Below are 20511 nucleotides of genomic sequence, written 5' to 3'. Positions count from 1 at the left end.
GATGAAAAAACAATTTTTTTTTTAACATTAATATCAATATTTCTTATGAATTAGGTCTTAAGTAAATATTTATCAGTTTTAATTATTCGCCAGCGAATAATAATTATTTAAAATTCTACCTGAGAATTTGAGGTATTCATCATTATAAAACTATACTTATAATTAACGAGTCTCATAGATTATTTTTTCTATTTCTAGCACAGTAAAAATGAAAATAAAAATTTACAGATGTAAAAAAATATTTAAATTCAATTGTACCAGAAATGAGAAAAAATTCTTTAAATATATAATTAAATCATAACATTTGTCGTTGAATAAAATCCTCTGACAATTTCATAAAACTAAAATATTAAAAATAAAAAAAAAATCTATACTAGGGTTTTAAATTTATTATCACTCAGGAGTTTGTTCCTCGGTCATGCTGGATGGAAGTTTTGTAACTCGAAGGACAAACTGCAGCACTCAGAATCGCTCCAGCGATGGTGTTCACTCGGTTCTATTTTATAAGTTAGATTTGATGTTAGTCCGCAACCTTCTGATATCTATAAAATCAATAACAAAATAACTAGTTAGTTTATTATTTCAATAAAAATAAAACTAGGCCGGAAATTCATAATTTTAAATAAAAATAAAAGCGTACATACATTGGAGTAAAATGATAACATTGACTGATCTGTATACTTGCTTCGTAGAGGTGATGCTTGATTGGTAGTTTGTACATAGCCGTCTGGCAAATTGATACCGTGTCCATGATCAACGGAATCCAAGTACCCTCTGCTACTTGCTAGACTACATCCTCTTGTTGTAACGTCTGCAAGTGGGTAATAAATTAATTATTTGTTTGTTTTACTTCCAAAGATACTAAATATAAAGAAATAATAAATCAGTTTAAATTTATCAGCTAATAAAAAATATCAGAAAATCAGACTAGTTCCCCTACGATTTTTGTTCATACAATAGATAAGACACCTTGAGTACTCGCCATCGAGTGATTGGAATGAATATTTTTTTTGTGAAAGAAACAAGGACAGGGTAGTTGCCACCAGCTAGTCTTCCTCGTTTCTTTCGTTATTTTCGTGGCGTTACAGCTGCATGTGCTGTTACAGCGCGTTGATGACCTCTGGCCCCATCTTCCGCTACCAAATTGCGGCCATTTTGTTGTTCTGAAAGCTCGTGTAACTTCTGTTCGCACTTCGGTATTTAAAAAACAGTATAGCACAGCAACAAAAAACCCCTGAAAATAAAAAAAAATTTTTTTATAATTTACACGTTTAAATAATTAATAAAATTTATTTATTTATTTTCAGTATTCCAATAATTTTAAGAATTTTTGTACAATTCATTAGATAAATTTATGTTATACTTATACACAGAAAAAAAATTTTACTTGAATCAAGTAAATAATTTTGAAGAACTTAATCTTCTTGATTTGAATAGAAAAATTCTTAAACCAAGAAATTTTTCTTGGCTTAAATAAATTTTACTTGACTCAAGAATTTTTCATCTTGATTCAAGACGACAATTAAACTTTTCAAAATTATTTTCTTAGTTCAAGAATTTTTCACTTAATTCAAGGTAATTTTTTTTTCTGTGTACTAGTTTACTTTTATAGAATTATTGTAACCTGCTGTAAGCACGGCTTTATAAGCAGTCAAATAAATAAATTAAAAAATAAATAAAAAATACTTATTTTTAGAGTAAAAAATATTCGAAAATCAAGTTAGCCGACATTCCAAAATTTTTGAAATTTTTTTATTGAAAAAAATATTATATAAAAATTTTTTTAATTTTTTTTTCGAAAAAATTATTATATAAAAATTGTTTTTAATTTTTACAATATTTTTTTTTGTTTTTTATTTAATTAATGAAAAAAATAAAAAATTGCTAAACGTTTGATAATTCCAGTATCATAAAAAATATATATTTTTTTCAACTTAATATAAAAAGAAAGTAATTACTTGGAACGATGCAAAAAGTTGGTCACCAGTAAGCCAAATAAGCTCAACCCGCTCATCAAATCCGATACTGTAGGACAGCCCAAGGAAAACGGTGTAGTGAACTCCAAAAAGTGGTACAAGTACCAAAGTACTTCTAGCCCATCGTCTTAATTAATAAAAAAAATTAATTAAAAAAAAATCAATGCTTGAAAATTTAAAATGTTAAATTATCTTACCGGTAACGATGCGTCTCTTCGCAAACGGCTGATTTTAATTTTAAATAAAGCACCCTTACAATATTGACAAACAGGGCAAAGTTAATCTAACAAAAAAAAAGATTAATTATTATTATTAAAAAATGATCCCTCATGAAAAAAAAATATAAAAAAAATAAATAAAAAATATATTAAAAATCTATAAAAAATATATAAATATATAAAAAATATGTATAGTAAATATATTTTTAATTACTAACTTTTGGCCGATTTCCATATATATTTTAGATATATTCAAAATATATCTTAATAGACATAAAAAAAATATATTTTGAATATATCTAAAATATATTTGAAATATATAAAATATATATGAAAATCAGCCAAAAGTTAATTATTAAAAATATATTTACGATACATATTTTATATATATTTATATATTTTTCATAGATTTTTAATATACTTAAAATATATTTTTTATGTATTTCGAAGTATATTTTTTTTTTTTCATGGGGGATTATAATAAATAGGACAATTGTGCTTACTACTATAGAAAGTGTGGTTGGAATGCGAATTACGGAAAATACGTAGGGATTTAAATTGATAGTCCAGCAGAAAGTATCTTCAATAGAAGCGCGCATTAATATCCAAGGCAGTACAAATATCAGCGGCAGACCTTAAAAAGTAAGATAGAATAATGTGTTTATTAGCTTGTTTGTTTTTTCAGTTGTTTGCTTAATACTTACCCCATCCAAGCGCGACGTAACCGGCGATACTGGAATTAGAGTCGGTGAATAATGCAAAAAAAACTAAATTATGGAGATAGAGGCCTTCCATCAATATCCAAGAGTAATTTGCGAGTATAGCATACTGCCAGAAACTAGTGAATGCTTTGCAATGCCAATTACTTTCGATATCATCATCAAGCCAGTAACTCTCTCCGTTTTTAATAAGCACATCTGAAGAAAGACCCAGTCCGGAGATGAAAATAATTTCTTTAAGCAATGCCATAAATGCCCGGGTTATAAATGACGCAAATAGATGCATGTGAAGCATGTTTCTCGGACACCGCAGTTTCCTTAATATAATATCATATGATTAAATAATTATTCATAACATTGCATTACGTTAAATTAAATTACATTGGATTACAAACAAACAACTACTTGTTCTATTTTATAAAATAATTTATGTAAGCTCCTTACTTTATTGTTGCCAAGATGCAGAAAGCGATAATCAGCGCTGACAAGGATACCGCGTACCCAACTGTTGATATTATTTTAACCACCGGCAGATATTTCTATTAATAAATTAATCGCTGTTAATAATATTAATCCATTTTTTTCTTTTATTTACTTATTTGATTATTCGTAATGTTACACCGCTGAAAAAATTCTAAAAAGCTTTTACTTTTTGTTTAATGGAAATAATTTTGTTCTCGGTACTTTAATCTGATCCATCCAGCAGAGTCTCATTACCCACGCTAGTTTTATTACACTTTTGGAATGCATTTAATCCTGTAATTTCATTTTCTTTTATCTCGTCTGTCTGTTTCAACTCTGACATTTTGATTGTTGATACTCTTTCACTATTTTTTATTAAATTTATTTTTAGCTAGCTATTTAACTTTCTGGTTAACTTAATTTAAAATAAATTATAATTTACAATAATAATCATCATTTTTATAATCAAAATTTTTCATTTACTTCTAAAATCTGTGAAAAAAAAGTATTCTGTAAAAAATTTCGAGTTTTTTTTCTTTAGTATGAATCTTATAAATATCTAATGATCCATAAAGAATTTTTTATACTTTTAGTATCAAGAAAGAACAAAAGCTTCCTATAATTCTTTTTCTTAAGTCTAACATGCTTTGTTTTTGGCTCTGAGCCCTAAACTTTCTCTTAGAAATTCTCATTGGTGCTCGAGTTTATTCTTACGATATTAAAAAAAAATAGAAGATTTATTCTTAATACCTTTGACATCATATAAAAAAAAGATTATTAAAACTTTTAAGCCAAAATCTCATTAAAAATAAAGACTGAACCAGATGATTTTTTTAACTTCATATTTTATTACATCAGCAAACAATATTTAATTATTTTATGTTCCGGTTTTAATTCAGAGAAAATATAAATAATCCATAGAATATTAAAACAAAAATAATCACAATAGAATAAAATTAATAATTTACTTTGCCGTTAAATCAATAGAGCTGAAACTTTTCAATTAAAATTCAATATTCTTGAATTAAAAACAAATCTCTTTATTTCAGAAAAAGAATACGTCTTAATTTGATAATTAAATATTTTTTGTCAATTAAATTGACCAGACTTCTCAAGATAATAAAAATAAATTTTATTATAAAAATGCTAAGAGTATATCAAAAAGAATAAGCCTTGACATGAATTTATAATTCGTTAATTTTCCTCATAAGAAAATAGTCTAGATAATAATTGCGAAGCAGAGTCTCAGTAGTAATTATTTTAAATTCCTTGTGTAGAAATATATCAACAGTCTTGATCATGCTCATTCTAACTTTGTTAAACAGTTAGACGAAGTCTCTGTGCATATATCAGAGGCTTAACCCGTGAAACCATCAAAGCTTTCGAAATTTAATAGGATCTTGGGTACACACCGAGAGACTCTGTTACTCTAGATATTATTATTACTGTTACTCTCGATATTATTATTACTGGTATATCTAATATTCAATCAAACCTGTGCACATATTTGATCATATTACCTTGACGAGTGTGGCGTTATCAGCTTCCATATCTGGCAGATCCATTAGTACGGTTACAAGCGGAGTATTATAACATTCCGTGTAGTTGCTCCATGTACTATTGGTTTCTGTGCTCCAGTACCATTGTCCGTCAGACATGCACTGTCTCGTAGCATTTGCCTGTTATTTGTTATATTATTATTATTATTATTATTATTATTATTATTATTATTATTATTATTATTATTATTATTATTATTATTATTATTATTATTAAAAGAATAAGCAAAATTTTGTGGTCAGTGTATTTATATGATAAAACGGGTTTTGATGGTTAAATTTGGTATCATTAGAAAGGTCTTGACCTAGAGTTGTGCCTTTTCAAGGTTTCATATCATTCTCACCAATAGTCAAAATTTATGATAAGTATTTAGGCTGCATTCGAAAATGCTCTATCTCTAGATACATAATTAAGAAATTACCTTTTATTTTGAGAACTATTGACATTTTTAAAGATATAAGCTCATCCCGATGTTACATTCATCAAGACCTTTCATTTGAGTACCCACATCAATTTTTCATATATTTATATGTATTATATATATGTATATATGAAAAAATATATCAAAATGCATGTGGGTACTCAAATCAAAGCTCTTGATGAGTGTAACATCGGGATGAGCTTATATCTTTAAAAACGTCAATAGTTAAGAAATGACATTGAATCTTGTCATCTAATGATATTTTAAAAAATATAAGCTCACCCCGACATTACACTCATCAAGACCTTTCATTTGAGCACCCACATCAATTTTTCATACATTTATATATTTTATATATATGTATATATGAAAAATATATCAAAATGCATGTGGGTACTTAAATGAAAGCTCTTGATGAGTGTAACATCGGGATGAGCTTATATCTTTAAAAACTTTAATAGTTAATAAATTATATTGAATCTTGTAATCTAATGAAATTTTTTAAGATATAAGCTCATCCCGATGTTACATTCAACAAGACCTTTCATTTGAGTACCCACATCAATTTTTCATATATTTATATATATTATATATATGTATATATGAAAAAATATATCAAAATGCATGTGGGTACTCAAATCAAAGCTCTTGATGAGTGTAACATCGGGATGAGCTTATATCTTTAAAAATGTCAATAGTTAATAAATTACAGTGCAATTTAACAAAAGTCATTATTTAATAAAGCAAAATTTTATTTATTTATAGTTCATAAGTCACATAGTGACTGCAAGGTTGCTAGTTATTATTATTATTATAATAATAATAATTTATAATGTAAATTTATCAAATTATTGAGAAATCCAATGTTTTCATTGCTTACCTGTAAGTCAAACCCAGCGATGTAGTGAGGACACGACAGCACTGCAAGCTCTTTGGGAGCCGTGGGTGGCCAACAAAGTATGCTATCCCAGGTCTCAGGGCACCAACCTGAAAGTTCAATTTATCATGCATCACTAAGTTCAATGGTTTTCTTGTTTGAAAATATTTATATTACATTGAAATTCTTATCCATGCTAGATACTTTATTTCCATCAATATAAGAAATTTTTCATTCAATTCTTCGAAAGATATTTTTTTACATTACGGAAAATATAAACTAATAAAGTTTAATCGCTTTTATTTATTTTATTTTTATAAAGAATTGTGACGTCAAAGGAATATTTCTTATTGAGAGATTGAAATCTTTCTTACTATTTCTTGAGTAGTTCATTTCAAAAGTGGCTTTGTAGATTTATTTATCGAATTTCTGATCAAAGAAACATAAAAATTAGATTTTTCTGAGGTCTTAAATGACCTGAAACGCTAATTTATGTTTTACTATATTTTAGTTATACACTTAATTGCAAGTATTCATTTAAAAAAATTTTTTTCCAACAAATTAAAAATTAATTAATTTAAATTGAATTAAAAAAATGATGGATACTTTTTTGAAAACAAATTTTTTTTATAATTTAATTTTAGATAAATATTAAAATAAAAAATTGATTTTATTAATTTACTGTTCGTCTGAAAATTAATTGGCATGTAGTGAAAAATCGGCGCAAAAATTTTAACTGAATTTCATGCAATGAAATAATCTCTAAATAATTTTGCTCGTAGTATGAAGAATGAATAAAATGGATATAACTTTAAAGCGGGTGTATGAAATTTTTTTTTGTAATTGGACATTGATTTATAAATTGTTTCGAGAACACAGTGCGTGAATAGTGGCTACATATGGGATAATAGAGCAACAGAATATGAATTTTGAAAATATCTATCAATAGCTGACAAACGCTGACATTAATTAAACGTTCGAGAGAGGAATATGTAACTAAATTCTTGCTGCCTCACATAGTATGTAAATTCCAATTTAGAACTCTTTTCAACGTACATTGATACTGATATCATCTACCTACCAGAGTATGGATTTGATATTGCGTAATAAATACTTGGGGTCGGTTAAATACCATCTAATAAACTTTAGTTTGCTGTTGAAAATTAAAGTAATTAAGCTTCTTGATTATTCTGTCAGTTTCTTAAAAGCTTAAAAATAAAACATTAAAAAATTAAGCTCTATAAAGACCGTTTAACGAGTACTTTTTATGAAAAAATAACAATTAATTTATTAGATAAATTAAATGAGTAAATCTTATGTATAAGACGATAAAAAGTTTTACGATCATTTTTTATTAACTTTTTTTACCAGTTAAATTTCTTCGCTATTATTAAAAATAAATAAAATAACAAATGGTCGGGTTTTGCTTTTTAAAAATTCATTAATTAAACAAAACAAACCGCAGCGTAAAATAATTTTCACGCGAAGTACTTTATGTTAACGAGAAATCATAAAAATTTTTCAACAGTGTGGTTTTGTTGCACTCGTCAAACAATATAATATATCTAATGTACACATACATAAATTGTTTATATATATCAGTTGATAAACTTTGGTAACGAGCAGTAAATTTGAATTTCCTGCTACTAAGTAACCCTGCGGTAAATAAATTCATATTGATTCGCTAAATCATTTATGGATTAAATTACTCAATTACTAAATTTATTATAAATTCTGATTGGGAATTACGACATTTATTAGTTGATACAAGTTTGTGTGTTACCTCATAATTCTGTGAGCATACCTAAACAAATGTCCTCTTTTAAATATTATTTAACTTTAAATTTTAAAAGTAAAGTTCAAATCTATAAATCAATTACGCAAAATAAAATAACTCAAAGATTCATTAGCAATTATAACACTTTGCAGTAACATTTAATAACTAATCAAATCATTAATCATTTATTTACTCATTTAACAAATTGAATAAAACACCTCAAGCTTGATTGAAAAATTTAATTAACGATGATTTAATATCTTATTTCATAAATTTTAATCACTGGTTTTTGATTTGTGAGGTAATATTTAATTATATTATTTAAACAGTAAGACAAATAGCGATATTGATTATGCATTAATTTAAATGTGTTGGCTACTAATGTTCACTAAGATAATCCTCCATTATAGCTTATTAGTACTCTCTATCTCTCTTATTCATTTTTAACGCTATTTGTATGGATTCAGGGCAAGTGGAGATAACATGCGTTAGATGTTACAATAATACTCTCACCACATTATTAATTTAATAATAATAATAATATTATATAATAAATGTCTGTAACCTCCGTGACAATTTATAATTTATACCTTTTCACAATACTAATAATAATTAATAAAATAATAAAAATTATTAATTTAATTTTAAGTGAATTCATTAATACAATTGTTATTCTTATCGTGAAAAATTACCTGTTCGGGGAGTCGAACCGTTGTTGCAGCGCTGTGCCTGCATTTCGAGCATTCTTTCTTGAATAACCGGGCTGTTGAAATCGATATCCTGGAACAAATATTTATTACACCCTTATTATTAAATAGTTTAGTTTGTTATTTGTCAATTAATCATCGCGTCACCCGACATTTGATAAATAGCTACGTTAAAAACAGTCGTATTTGCATCGTACATCCTACACGGTCACAATGCCGTAGCTCGCATCTGTTGTGACGATTTCCATAATGCCTAGGGATGAAAATGGACCACGTACTCAAAATATGTCCTCCTTTTTCTTTTATCTATCTTTATGCGGAGCACTTTTACAAGTGATATATGTTCTCGAGGGTTTCAGCAGCGATACCTTTCTCATATTTTTGAATATATATTTAAATTTTTCACTATTTTTACAATAGTTCCTTCTTAAATTCCTATCAATTTTTACGATAAAATAGTTCAAAGTGATAGCAGATACAAATGTTAATCATTTAGGTTGTTAAAGGGAAAATTTATTATTCGAAATATGTACACGGAAAAAAATTATATTTAAAAATTACAAAAATAACAGTAAATTAAAAAATTTTTTAAATAACTATATATAAATGTTTATATAAAATTTATGAGTCTGTGCGATTTATAATTCTATAAAGCTTTATATAATTTAAATAATGCATTTTTTTAATATTAAATTTAAAAATTTTCTGCTGCTAAATTTACATTTTTTCAATATAAAATAGATTTTTCTGTAATTATTACAGGATTTTTTCCCCTGTTCAAAAATCCTCACTTTACTGAGAAAAAATTTGGCCTAATGTGTTAATCGATCGATTTTTATTACCTTCGCAAGATTAATTTACTGTTATTACTCAATTTAAGCTCTGACGTCTGTCTTATTAATGTTAGTTAATTAAATACATTTATCTTCCAAAATTCTCAGCAGAAATATACTTGTCATTGATTGCCATCTCGAGATATATTTAGCTAACAAGGATTCTTTGACCTCATTGCACCTTTTTATCAGCGTGCCATTCATCAATAATCTGAAAATCTTGACAACAAAAAAATGTTTATAAATAAAATTTATGTTTACTTTTAAATCCCGTTATCAATGACCGAACGCTTTTATCTAAACAGTATAAAGATTTTAAAAGGAATATATTTACGTCAAATATATTTAAGTTTGTACGTAATCGCGTGACTGGTTCTTCTCTAATGTTTTACATATCTACACTACAGAGTTGAGTCAAGATCGTGTTATAAAATATCATCGCCCATTTGTAGTTGAGATATCCTGTGAATTTGTCTTCTATTCTTTCCTTTCATTCTAACAAGTACATCACCTCTTTATGGACATTTATTTATGGCTCTAAAGTTCTAATTCTCAAGTTACCTATTTGTCATTCTTATCTATTTATTATTATTTACAAACTTTTAGTTTTTTATTTTGTTAAAATTTTAATTTTAAATTATTTACAAAAAGGTCGTCGATCTTTTTAAAATTTAACAATATTTACTTAAAAAGTTTAAAAATTTATATTGAATATTTTCAACCTCGAACTTGCCAGGTCAGATTTATGAATAAAAATTTTTGTTACCGCGCTTAAATCAAAAAATTAAAAATTTACTTAAATCAGCAACTTCTTTATAAAAGAATTGTTCCACTTGATTCAAGGTGATCAAACTATTCAAATGATATTCTTGGTTCAAAAATTTTTCTCTTGAATCAAGTTAACTTTTTCGTCAATGCGTCCTTAAATAATTATCCAGTGACTAAAAAAACACATAAAAAAATTTATCACATAGTATGTTGGTAAATACACCTTCATTTAGTCTCAGTACATCCAATTTGTTAATGAAATAAACACGACGTGACGCCAATTTTTATCTTCACCCTTTACGTCAAAAACTCTTATAACTTCATTTATTAATTGGTAATTGGCCCAATTCAAGTTCATTGTCAAGCCTATAAAAAATATTTTCCAACACTGGTTAAATTTTCGATACACAAACAACAAACATATAATTATATCGGCTTGTCGGAAAATGGCCATAGTTTACTTGTACCATCGCTTTTAGCTTTTAGTTTCGATAAAATTTCTCTAGTAATTAAATTCATCCCCATATTCAATTTCCTTCAAATTTTTCAGCTTTTTAGTGCTCGGTCAATTATCAATTCTCTTTGTTTTAATAAATATTTCCCGAGTGGCTAGTTAACAAACCACATTTTGAATGACCAAAGTAAAGTCCTAATTAATTTTTATTGATAGCTTTCATCAACTTGTTATTATAGTTAATTATTTTTCCAGAACTTACACAAGTGAAGATTAATTAGTGGAATATTGTTGACCGAGAAAATTACTATAGTTATTATAATTATCTTTACGAGAAATTGTGGATAAGTACATTTAACAATAATTAAATCGGCGACGTGTTGTTTAATTGGAATTCAAAGAACTTGGTCAAGTGTCTGAGAATTTGTTGAAAATCGATTGACGTGTTCGATAGCGTATTGGAGATAATAGGTAGAAGCTAGTAGTCTAACAGGTGTTAAATTTCCATAAGATATATGCATATTATCTATTCTGTATTTCCGGGCTGTCTACTAAACACTAAAGATGCACTAATTAAAAATTCAATTATCGAAAATTTTTTCGAGATATTGTCCTGAAATTTTCAGCTTCAGAAAATTCATTCAATTTATTGTTAAGCTGTTTAAAAATAAGTATTAAATGAATAACGCGATAATTGAACTATTCATTTAATTTTGGAAGTATGGAAATTAAATCGACCACTCTATACTTCAATTTAATGGAATAATTTAAATGAATAAATAAATAAATAAATACGGAGTTAATTGAGAATTTTTCTTGCTCGACATATCGATTACTTATTTTGTTTCGATTTAATTAACAAAAAATACGAGTTTATTACTCGTATATTTATAATATTATATTAATTATTATTATGACAGACAAAATATTATTTTTATAAAGTAGCTCTATTGAAATGTATACAAAAGGCTGACAAGTAAAATGTTATGTAGAAAATTAATTAAACAGATTTTATTTTGTTCACAGTGTGTATAAATTTCAAATAGTTTCGGTTCAGTTGCTAAAATAAAATTATTGTTAATTAAATTAGAAGGCTGACGGAACATAAAGCTGGTAATTCTTTGTAGAGAATAACTTTTCATGGGTGTGACATTTTATACTATGAAAATAGTGCTAATTAACTCACGTGCGCAGACATGGTGCTATTTATTCGCTTCTCCAGTTTATCCTGGCAAATCTTGTTGGAGATAAAGTCGCTGTGATCTGCAATCAAAATAAGTAGCCTTAAATCTCGACACTTTTATCAATTAAACATGGAGATGAACCCTCATCGCCATTGCCATTAAAAAGCTCATTTGCTTAAAATCACTCTAATGTATTCCGGTGAATGTTTTCTTGCATATTCTATAAATTTGAATATATTAATATTGATTTTCAGTTTTGTTATTTTTTGAATGTTTAAACAGTAAAAAATATTGTGTATTTATGTTGGATACGGTCTTTGTTCATAATTTTTTGTGTTAAAATAACATAAGGTGTGTTACTTTGTTGTTGAATTTCAACAAAAATTTTGTGTCGACCGTATTTAACATAAAATTCGTGTTGATTTTACACATAATTTTATACTGTGTAAAGTAAAAATAATAAAGCTTTTTTTTATTAAAAAAATACTCCAGTAGATTACTCGGATTGTTCCGCTCTTTAATAATAGTTAATTATAATCCTTACACAAAAGAAGGATTATTCGCGAGCAAATATTGAATTATTAAAAACAATTATGGATAATCACTATACTTTTTTTTTACTAAATTAAAATCGGAAGTATCTCTAGAATTTCAATAGTGATAGATATATGCATATTAATGGATGCTTCTATATTGATCATTTAACGCTAATAAATTGCGTTCGCCTTCAGTAAGATCGACAAATAATTTAATTATAAAATAGATATTCACCCGGAAAATCATTTACATGATGATATTAATCATGCAGAGTATTATCAATTAATTTATGGCTTCATCCTTAATTTAACCATTGCGTGAGATATGCTTGATAATTTTCGGAACAATATTCCAGAAATAACTTCAATTTTATTTGTATTTTTTAATATAAAATATGAATTAAAAATTTTTTAAATAATTATTATTGAAAAAAGCTCAGATGGAATTTTTTAAGCCGAAAAATTTTCACATTTTAATACTTTTCGTAATCTTTCTGCGAGATATACATCAATTGCAATTGTACTGAGCGATAAAATTCAAAGTTAGAAAACTAACGCCATGTAACATATATTTATCTATTATAAAAAAAAAGATAAATCGTGTCAACTCTACGCTGAAACTTGCTTGAGTTTATTTATTTTCAAAGTGATACCACGATAAACTTTTATGTGTATAAAATATTTCGATTTTCAACGGGAGCTTTGTGCTCGCGTATCATGATAAAATTTTCTACTGCAACTGGATTTATCTCGAGTTTCCGCGTTTGTGTTACTGTGCTCTTACACTACATCTGATCGTACTGACAATACTTATAAATGTATAAAACTCTTTAATCACATAAATATTGCTGGATTATAATTTTAAAAGTGGAGATTTTTTTTATTTAAAAAATAAAAATAAAATTTGATTTATCGTAGATAAAAATAGACTAACTTTTTATAAACAGCGGCGTGGTTTTTAATTCCATTAAAAAAAAAAAAAAAAAAATGTATTGATAAAGAAAAAATTATTAAATGAATTGATAAAAGAGATAAAGTAGTAATTTGTGAAATTATAGTCTCATAGACACTATATATATCCGCACCTTTTGGACACACCCTCGGGTGGTCAAACAATTAATGTAGAAGATGTAACGATGACTTTCTGACGATACTTCGTTATCAGAAACGTTTATTTATAAAAATTCTCTCGATTAAAGTTTTTCAACGAATTCATCTGCTCGTTAAGTCAATTTAATCTTTGATGAAACGAATTTTTTTAAACAAAAAAATTTTCTAATGTCGGCGATTTAATTTGTGTATAATTAAGCTTTAAACTTTACATAGACGCTTGGACTGACTAAAATAGTTGGGCTCCTTAAGAAATTCTTTAACTTTAAACTATTTCCTTGATATTAAAATTGTTTTGTTTAAAATGAATAAAATTATAATATAGCAAAATTCTTGAAATTCATCAGTCAATTTTCGATTACAAATTTTATTATTATTATAGTTGTATTTTTTGAGAAAATAAGTACATAAAAGCTTTAAAAAAATATTTCTCCATGGGATATAATGTTTCTCTGTAATGATACCGATAAGGTAAAATAAGCTCCTGAGAAAATTCTATTAATTTTATGATAATATTTTTGAAAAGATACCATCAAAGTATATTTTCATACAATCTACTCAACCTTATCTTTTTCCTATAAAAGCTCTATTATTATATAGAGAGATATTAGCATTAAAAAGCCTGTCAAAAACATTGATCTAACTTAAATTAGTTAAATAATACTATTTGCGAAAGAGTTCGATCGAAAAGTTGGTCTTTACACAAAGTTAAACTTCTATCTCAAACTATCCTGCAAAAGTTAAATTTAATTGGGTTGTGTGATGAATATTTAAGCTTGCTTAACGATAATATTACCTATGTATGTATGTCAATACAATGTCCGTTTCTAGGATATTGCAGTTCACATACCATGAGTGCAACTAGTATTGTATCTGTGTTAATATTTGCTTAGTTTGACCTTTAACAATATCATAATTATTACAATTTGCTATTAAAATTATTATTTCCTCTATTTATTTCTATTATTATCATTATTAAAATTCTTGGCTCATTTCATCTCTGGTTTCTCTGAAGTTTATAATAATGTAGTTACATTTCTGAATGTGCACATTGGAATTCCATGGAACAATTAAATTTTGACGTTTAAAATTTAATTCTTGAAAATTTTTCAATTTTCTTATTCCAAAATTTTAATTATTTTTACTTGAACAGAATTCTTATTTTAATTAAGGTGTTTTCTGATTATTTTAAATTCTTTCAATATTAAAAATTTTGGCTCAAGCTGTTTAATTAAATTATCTTGTCGGTATTTCACTGTTTGATGTTGAAATGGATCTCAAATGAATGGAACTGTTCTCAATACCTACTAATTTACTTAATAGATATAGCATATCACACGCAATAAAGGCGAGTTAAATTTAGATCCAGAATTCAGTTACAGGATCGCATTACTGATCAACAGAGAATCCATCATTAGACGATAAATATTAAAAAATACTTTTTTTTTCTCCATGTATAGACAGATTTATGTCCCACGAAGAAAATTGTTGGAAAAATAGAAAAGCTTACAAATCATCAGAGTAGAAATGTTCTCAGTGATTTATTCACTGAGAGATTAAAGTAATATATGTGTCTATGCTTTCTATTTCCTGGGCAACTTTAAAATATATAATCATATCATATTTCCTGAATTTTGATTCTAGCAAAAAGTGTGCTTTAAATTTGCAGTAATAAAATGCGTTAGCTTCAAATGGATGTTATTTCAAGGATTTATTTTTCAGTTATCGACTAAAATTTTTTTTCGCTTTATCTTTTATTTGAAGTTTGAATTATCGCGGGCTAGACCGTTCAAGTGCAATGGCTTAAGCTCCAAGGCTCGTTGCACTTTAAGAAAAAGAGATATATTATTTAAGTGAGTAAGATTTTTATCTTGAGATAAATCACACCGACCGGAAAATATATTGACTGAAATAATGTGCTTTTTAAAGTACTCCCAGTATTTAATTTCGTGGACTACGAATGAACATTAAGAAATAAAAATAATTTCCTTCATTCCGAAATATCGAAATTGAATTGCCGTAATAACAATTATAGATAAAAGACTAAATAAAATTTTATTAATTCCTTGAAAATATTATAAATAATTGACAAATTTTCCTCACAGTCCTCGACTTTGTAAAATACTTCCGCGAACATAATAGTTCTAGTCGTAAAAGTTTATTGTGAGTTTCAATTGGTACTTGGAATGTGCTATGCGATCCCTCACTACACCTTTTTAGAGAGCAGTGAATTATGCGGGTGTTAAATTTCACAACCAATTTTTACACCTACTTGCTTTTTAACCTACACTCACCGTCCTCTTATTATTATTTATTGTTTATTATTTTACAACCTCAAAAGTTAGTTACTTTTTTGGGTTTATTTATTTTTACAGCCTCGTTAACTGCTATCGCGTCTAGGAACCGGAGGGTAGATAGATGGAGAAACCTTTACCGCTATAATACCCAGTATTTTTTTACAAGTTAATCTAATCACGTCAACGGTATTTCAGTTGAGTACTTTCATGAAAGTTATGGCCGTAAAAGCTCTCGTTCTTGTAAGTAACCAAATTATCATTTATTAAAATCAACTGCGACAGTAAATTAATATTGATCATATTTTTTGTATTACCGGTATAAACATCAATTCCGTGACTACATTAGTTTTCAGACGGTACTCGATCAAAGTCAATGGCATTTTAATAACGTTTATGAAGAAATGACGAAAATTTGTTTCTTAACTTTTTTAGTAATAAAATTATTTCATTAAAGAAAAATATTTTTGTCTAAATTTCATTCTTGTTTCGAGATATTCAGTTTTTTTAATTAAAAAATTCACTTTGTTGTACTCGTACGGTGAATGGAAACTTAAAAATTTAATTTGTCGCTGTCAAAGAAAAATTAAAAAGCAAAAAACGCTCTGCTATGAAATGGATTTATAAATCTATCGAATGTCAGTGCGTTTTTTTTAAATTTTTGTTTTTTTAGAAGAAATTAATGAAACTGCTATGTGAAATTTTTTTTTCGTATTTTGACTGAAGAAATATTTTTCATATTTTTTAAAATGAAGAATATAAAATTCTTGATTAAACGGATATTGTTTTTTTATTAAGATCAAAATTATTTTTCTTGAACCATGTAATTTTTTTATTTTAAATAACGATAATGTATCAACGCACAATTAATAATTGAATTAAAAAAATCTAGGATAAATAAGTTCCGTCATTAACTTTTACACTTGAACTTTGAGGTTCTGATTTTCTACTTCAATTAGCTTTAGAAAAAGTTTCATTGTTATACAACTTCTTGCTCTCGCGAAAGATTGTAATAAAATATTGTACCTGCAAAACAATTCCTAACTTTGGTAACTCATCCTTCGGAAATTAATTCAATCAAATGAATAATTCATTAAGCAAGGCTATAAAAATGAATGTACCTTTTAATTTTACTAGACTTACTTCGCTCTTACTGATTTAAAAAAAAAAATCCGTCATTATTTTGTCGACTAACCAATAACCGAATAAAAAAGTTACAGAAGTGACGTAAAGCAACTAAACATCCGTAATCACTTTTTAGAAGGAATAGTCCTTTAATTTTATTTCCGGTATGTTCGCGGAAGTGAATAGTTTTCCGACTTCACTTGAAATTTATTCGGCCATCTCGTAGATTTATGAATATGACATTTATACATTTCTGTGAATTTATTAAAATATTCTCGTGTTTTCTGTGATGTGTAAAATATCTAACATACACACATTGCAGTCTATAAATAATTAATCTCGTAAAAATGTGGATGCACGGAGAAAAGTTTTATATATACAAAAATAATAATTTTTTCATAAAAAAATACAAAAAAAAAATATGAAACATGTAATTACGAGGATGTTTTTCTAATTAACTAATTACTTTGGACTCAGTGAGCAGATATGAGATTTTATGAAAATTAAACCAGAGTTTTAAAACTCATTATTAATTTTCATTCAACAAACATAGAGATAATTAAAAAAATTAGTTGTCACTCTTCATATTTATCATAATTAAATCAGTAATTGTAATTGTAATTACAAGGAGATTTTAACGCTATTTTAACGAGAGTATTCTCGAGTAAATGATTTCCGTTTTCGAGTTTCCAATCATTCATTTGCAGTTTTCTTGAATAATAAAACTTCATTCCCTCGTTAATTCTATTTTCATGAGGGAAAAAAGCCAAGTACATTTGTTTTCAGGTATTTATTCGAGCGTAATAACAAAAAAAAAACTCGAAACAAAAACTCCGCGAATAGAGATGACTTACATTCACAATTCTATTCAGCATAGAAAAACTCATTGAAGTGTGTACTTTTAGACTAAAAATGTTTTTATGGAGATTTGATGGATAATATTATGAAGTATGAATTATTTATGCTGAGAGATTTTATATTTCACAAAATAACGACGAGTAGAATATAAAAATAATTAGAGAAAAAGTCAGAGAACAATAAAAGAAGCTACAACTCGAACATCACATGTGTCTGACCATTCTTGATGGTTATTACTGCGACAGCTGCCAGAAAAAAATTTTTATCCAATTTCCGAATTTCGCAATGTCAAGATATTACTTTATTTCTTTATTAAATTTGTTTTATTCTATTAATAGAATTATTATTTGTGTTTATTATATCACAAGGCAATGAAAAAAATGATATGTCATTTTTTTATGTTAGATTATCACTTAAAATAAATAATAATGTCTCGGATAATTCAAATTCATTAAAAGTTTTTGTTTAAAAAATTAGTTTCATAATTTTTTTTTTTTTAATTAAATTAGTATCTTGTATCAAGAAAAAAACTTTATTTTTTTCTCAATTACTCCAAAGAGATTGGAATTTCTTCAATGAAGGAGGAACTTTATTGCGAATCGGCCATTTATTTAGTTCTCCAGTTAAACTATTTTTTTTTTGTAAAAGTAATTTTTTCTCGGTGTAATTCCACGGCTTCTTTATTTTTTGCAAAAAACTTTGATGAAGGATCTTCTAACAATAATAATAACAGCAAAAATCATAAGTGTCATGTAATCTTTTATCAACAATCTTGTTGTTTTATCGAAGTATCTTCAATTACAACGGAGTACTTTTAATTGATACGGCAAAAATCATCTTACGGTAAACTTTTCAAGGTTATAAATATTTATAAAGTTAATAATTCAATAAATTTTGTGTATTTTGACATTTCAGATTTATTTATTTTTGTATTTATCTTTGAAAATTATTCGGCTGGAAATAAGTACAATGGATCATTCAATCTAAAGTTGTGAACATTTTTGGCAACTACCTACTTTATATACCTCGGTTTATATTTTTCTATTGATAGATTGAAGTTGACAGGAATCTCGTTACTTTTGTCAAGTTTATTTTTTTTCTATCTGTAGTGAAAGGGTCCTATCAATTTTTTTTTTTCTTTTTCGTGATAAAATAACAACCCTGATGATTCAATAGGGCTCTGGGGCTTTTTCAAATTCAATTCGGTGCTTTATTGAATTCTCGCCATCAGATCAGGGTTTTTAGATATTTTTTTATTTCAACATCTATTTTTATTTTTTGACTAAATTTTTCAATTTTTTTTCAGTTGCAATTTGCTTAAAATTTTAAAAATTTTTGTTTAATTGTAATTTTACTCAAAATTTCTTATCCATCTAATTTGTATAATTAAAAAAAAAAAAAAAAAAAAATTATTTTGAAATGAAAATAAATTTTTTTTATTTCTTTAAAATTTTATGATCAAATTTCTAATTATAATTATTTTTTTTTTTAACCACTCAATAATCAATTATAAATTTATCACTATAATGAAATTAAGTTTTAATAAAATAATAAAAAAAAAAAAAAAAAAAAATTAGTAATCAATATTGCATCAATTACAAAACTAATATCAGAAAATTTCCAGAATAAATGAAGCTTAAAATAATATTCTACTTACCAACTCGTTAAATTTATTTTCTCCGTAAATGTACGGAAAAAGTCTTATCAGTCACGTAATGGGAAGAAAACTATGAACATTAGACCGCCTACGGCAAAGACAATTTGCATCAGTCTTCTATACTATCCACAAACGAACCTCAAATTAAGCTCCCTAGTCTTTCTTTCGATAGTATCAGGACTTATAACTCAGAAATCAATTCAACATTAAGCATTAAGATAACAAGTGATTTTCGCAGAAGCTTTTCAAACTTATCATACATTTTAAATTGTTCACTGTTTATATTAATTTACCATCACTCCGATTGTTCAATAACGACTCGACTCTCAAGACACTTGTTAAACATAAATAAATGAAATTCAGTGCTTTATATTATATGTTCCAATCATATTTATCTTGTCAAATATAATAAAAAAATTAACAACTTATTTATATCTTTACATACAGACTTCTGTAATATCAAATCGTATGTGACTTTCATTGATTTATTTCATTAAAATTACATAAAAAACAGTTAGGTTCTCATAAAACACATTAATTAATGGTAATTTTTGTTTGAAAAATCTGTCATTTTTTATCGAAAAAACTTATGATATTAATTAAGTACACATTTACTTTCTAATAATAAATTCAATCGGCCCAATTTATCAGAAATTATTTATCAGAAATATATTTCTGATCATAACTTTTAAATATTGTAATTAAATTATTTTTTTTCAAATTCTAATTTAAGTTCCAATTTTTTATTTTTTTATTATCAATATTTATTAAAAAATTTCCCATTAAATATTTTATTTTTTTTTTCTTAAATTATCTAACGGTGAAAATAAATTTTTATTTTTTTATCAAATCATTTGAATTTGGTCAGCTCGTGGTAAACTCGCGTGTCTGACGTCGAGCGTCGTTTTAACGGTACTACACTTGAATCGTCGGGATATATCGTCGAGCTTTACGCATGACTGACGGGTTTACTCT

At 26.4% G+C, this 20511-nt stretch overlaps 1 protein-coding gene across 2 annotated transcripts; it reads right to left on the bottom strand.

The window, feature by feature from the left end:
- Positions 1-41: 41 nt before the first annotated feature.
- On the bottom strand, positions 42-20161 carry LOC123260700 (parathyroid hormone/parathyroid hormone-related peptide receptor-like). Of its 2 annotated transcripts, XM_044721966.1 has the most exons (13): positions 19537-20156; positions 11959-12035; positions 8703-8790; positions 6237-6343; positions 4896-5054; positions 3358-3452; positions 2899-3230; positions 2698-2828; positions 2174-2259; positions 1959-2103; positions 970-1234; positions 645-811; positions 42-542 (listed from the first exon to the last, which is right to left on the bottom strand). In XM_044721966.1, the coding sequence occupies exons 2-13, from the start codon at positions 11968-11970 to the stop codon at positions 417-419; spliced, it is 1713 nt and encodes a 570-aa protein (XP_044577901.1). In that variant the 5' UTR covers positions 11971-12035; positions 19537-20156; the 3' UTR covers positions 42-416. The 2 variants fall into 2 exon arrangements, with proteins under 2 accessions (XP_044577901.1, XP_044577902.1); XM_044721967.1 differs by lacking the exon at positions 42-542 and having other exon boundaries at positions 651-811; positions 983-1234; positions 19537-20161.
- Between the last annotated feature and the right edge of the window lie 350 nt (positions 20162-20511).

Source organism: Cotesia glomerata, linkage group LG3, assembly GCF_020080835.1.
Source record: "Cotesia glomerata isolate CgM1 linkage group LG3, MPM_Cglom_v2.3, whole genome shotgun sequence".
In the NCBI taxonomy this organism is placed as follows: Eukaryota; Metazoa; Arthropoda; class Insecta; order Hymenoptera; family Braconidae; genus Cotesia; species Cotesia glomerata.
Note: the sequence above shows the minus strand (reverse complement) of the source record. Positions and strands in the feature narration are given on the sequence as shown.

What these genes read in the sequence shown, in the direction of transcription:
- LOC123260700 (XM_044721966.1), bottom strand. An exon ending in TTACGTCGCGCTTGGATGGG is followed by an intron (nt 2,829 to 2,898) that starts GTAAGTATTAAG and finishes TTACTTTTTAAG; the next exon opens with GTCTGCCGCTGATATTTGTA. An exon ending in GAAGAGACGCATCGTTACCG is followed by an intron (nt 2,104 to 2,173) that starts GTAAGATAATTT and finishes TTATTAATTAAG; the next exon opens with ACGATGGGCTAGAAGTACTT.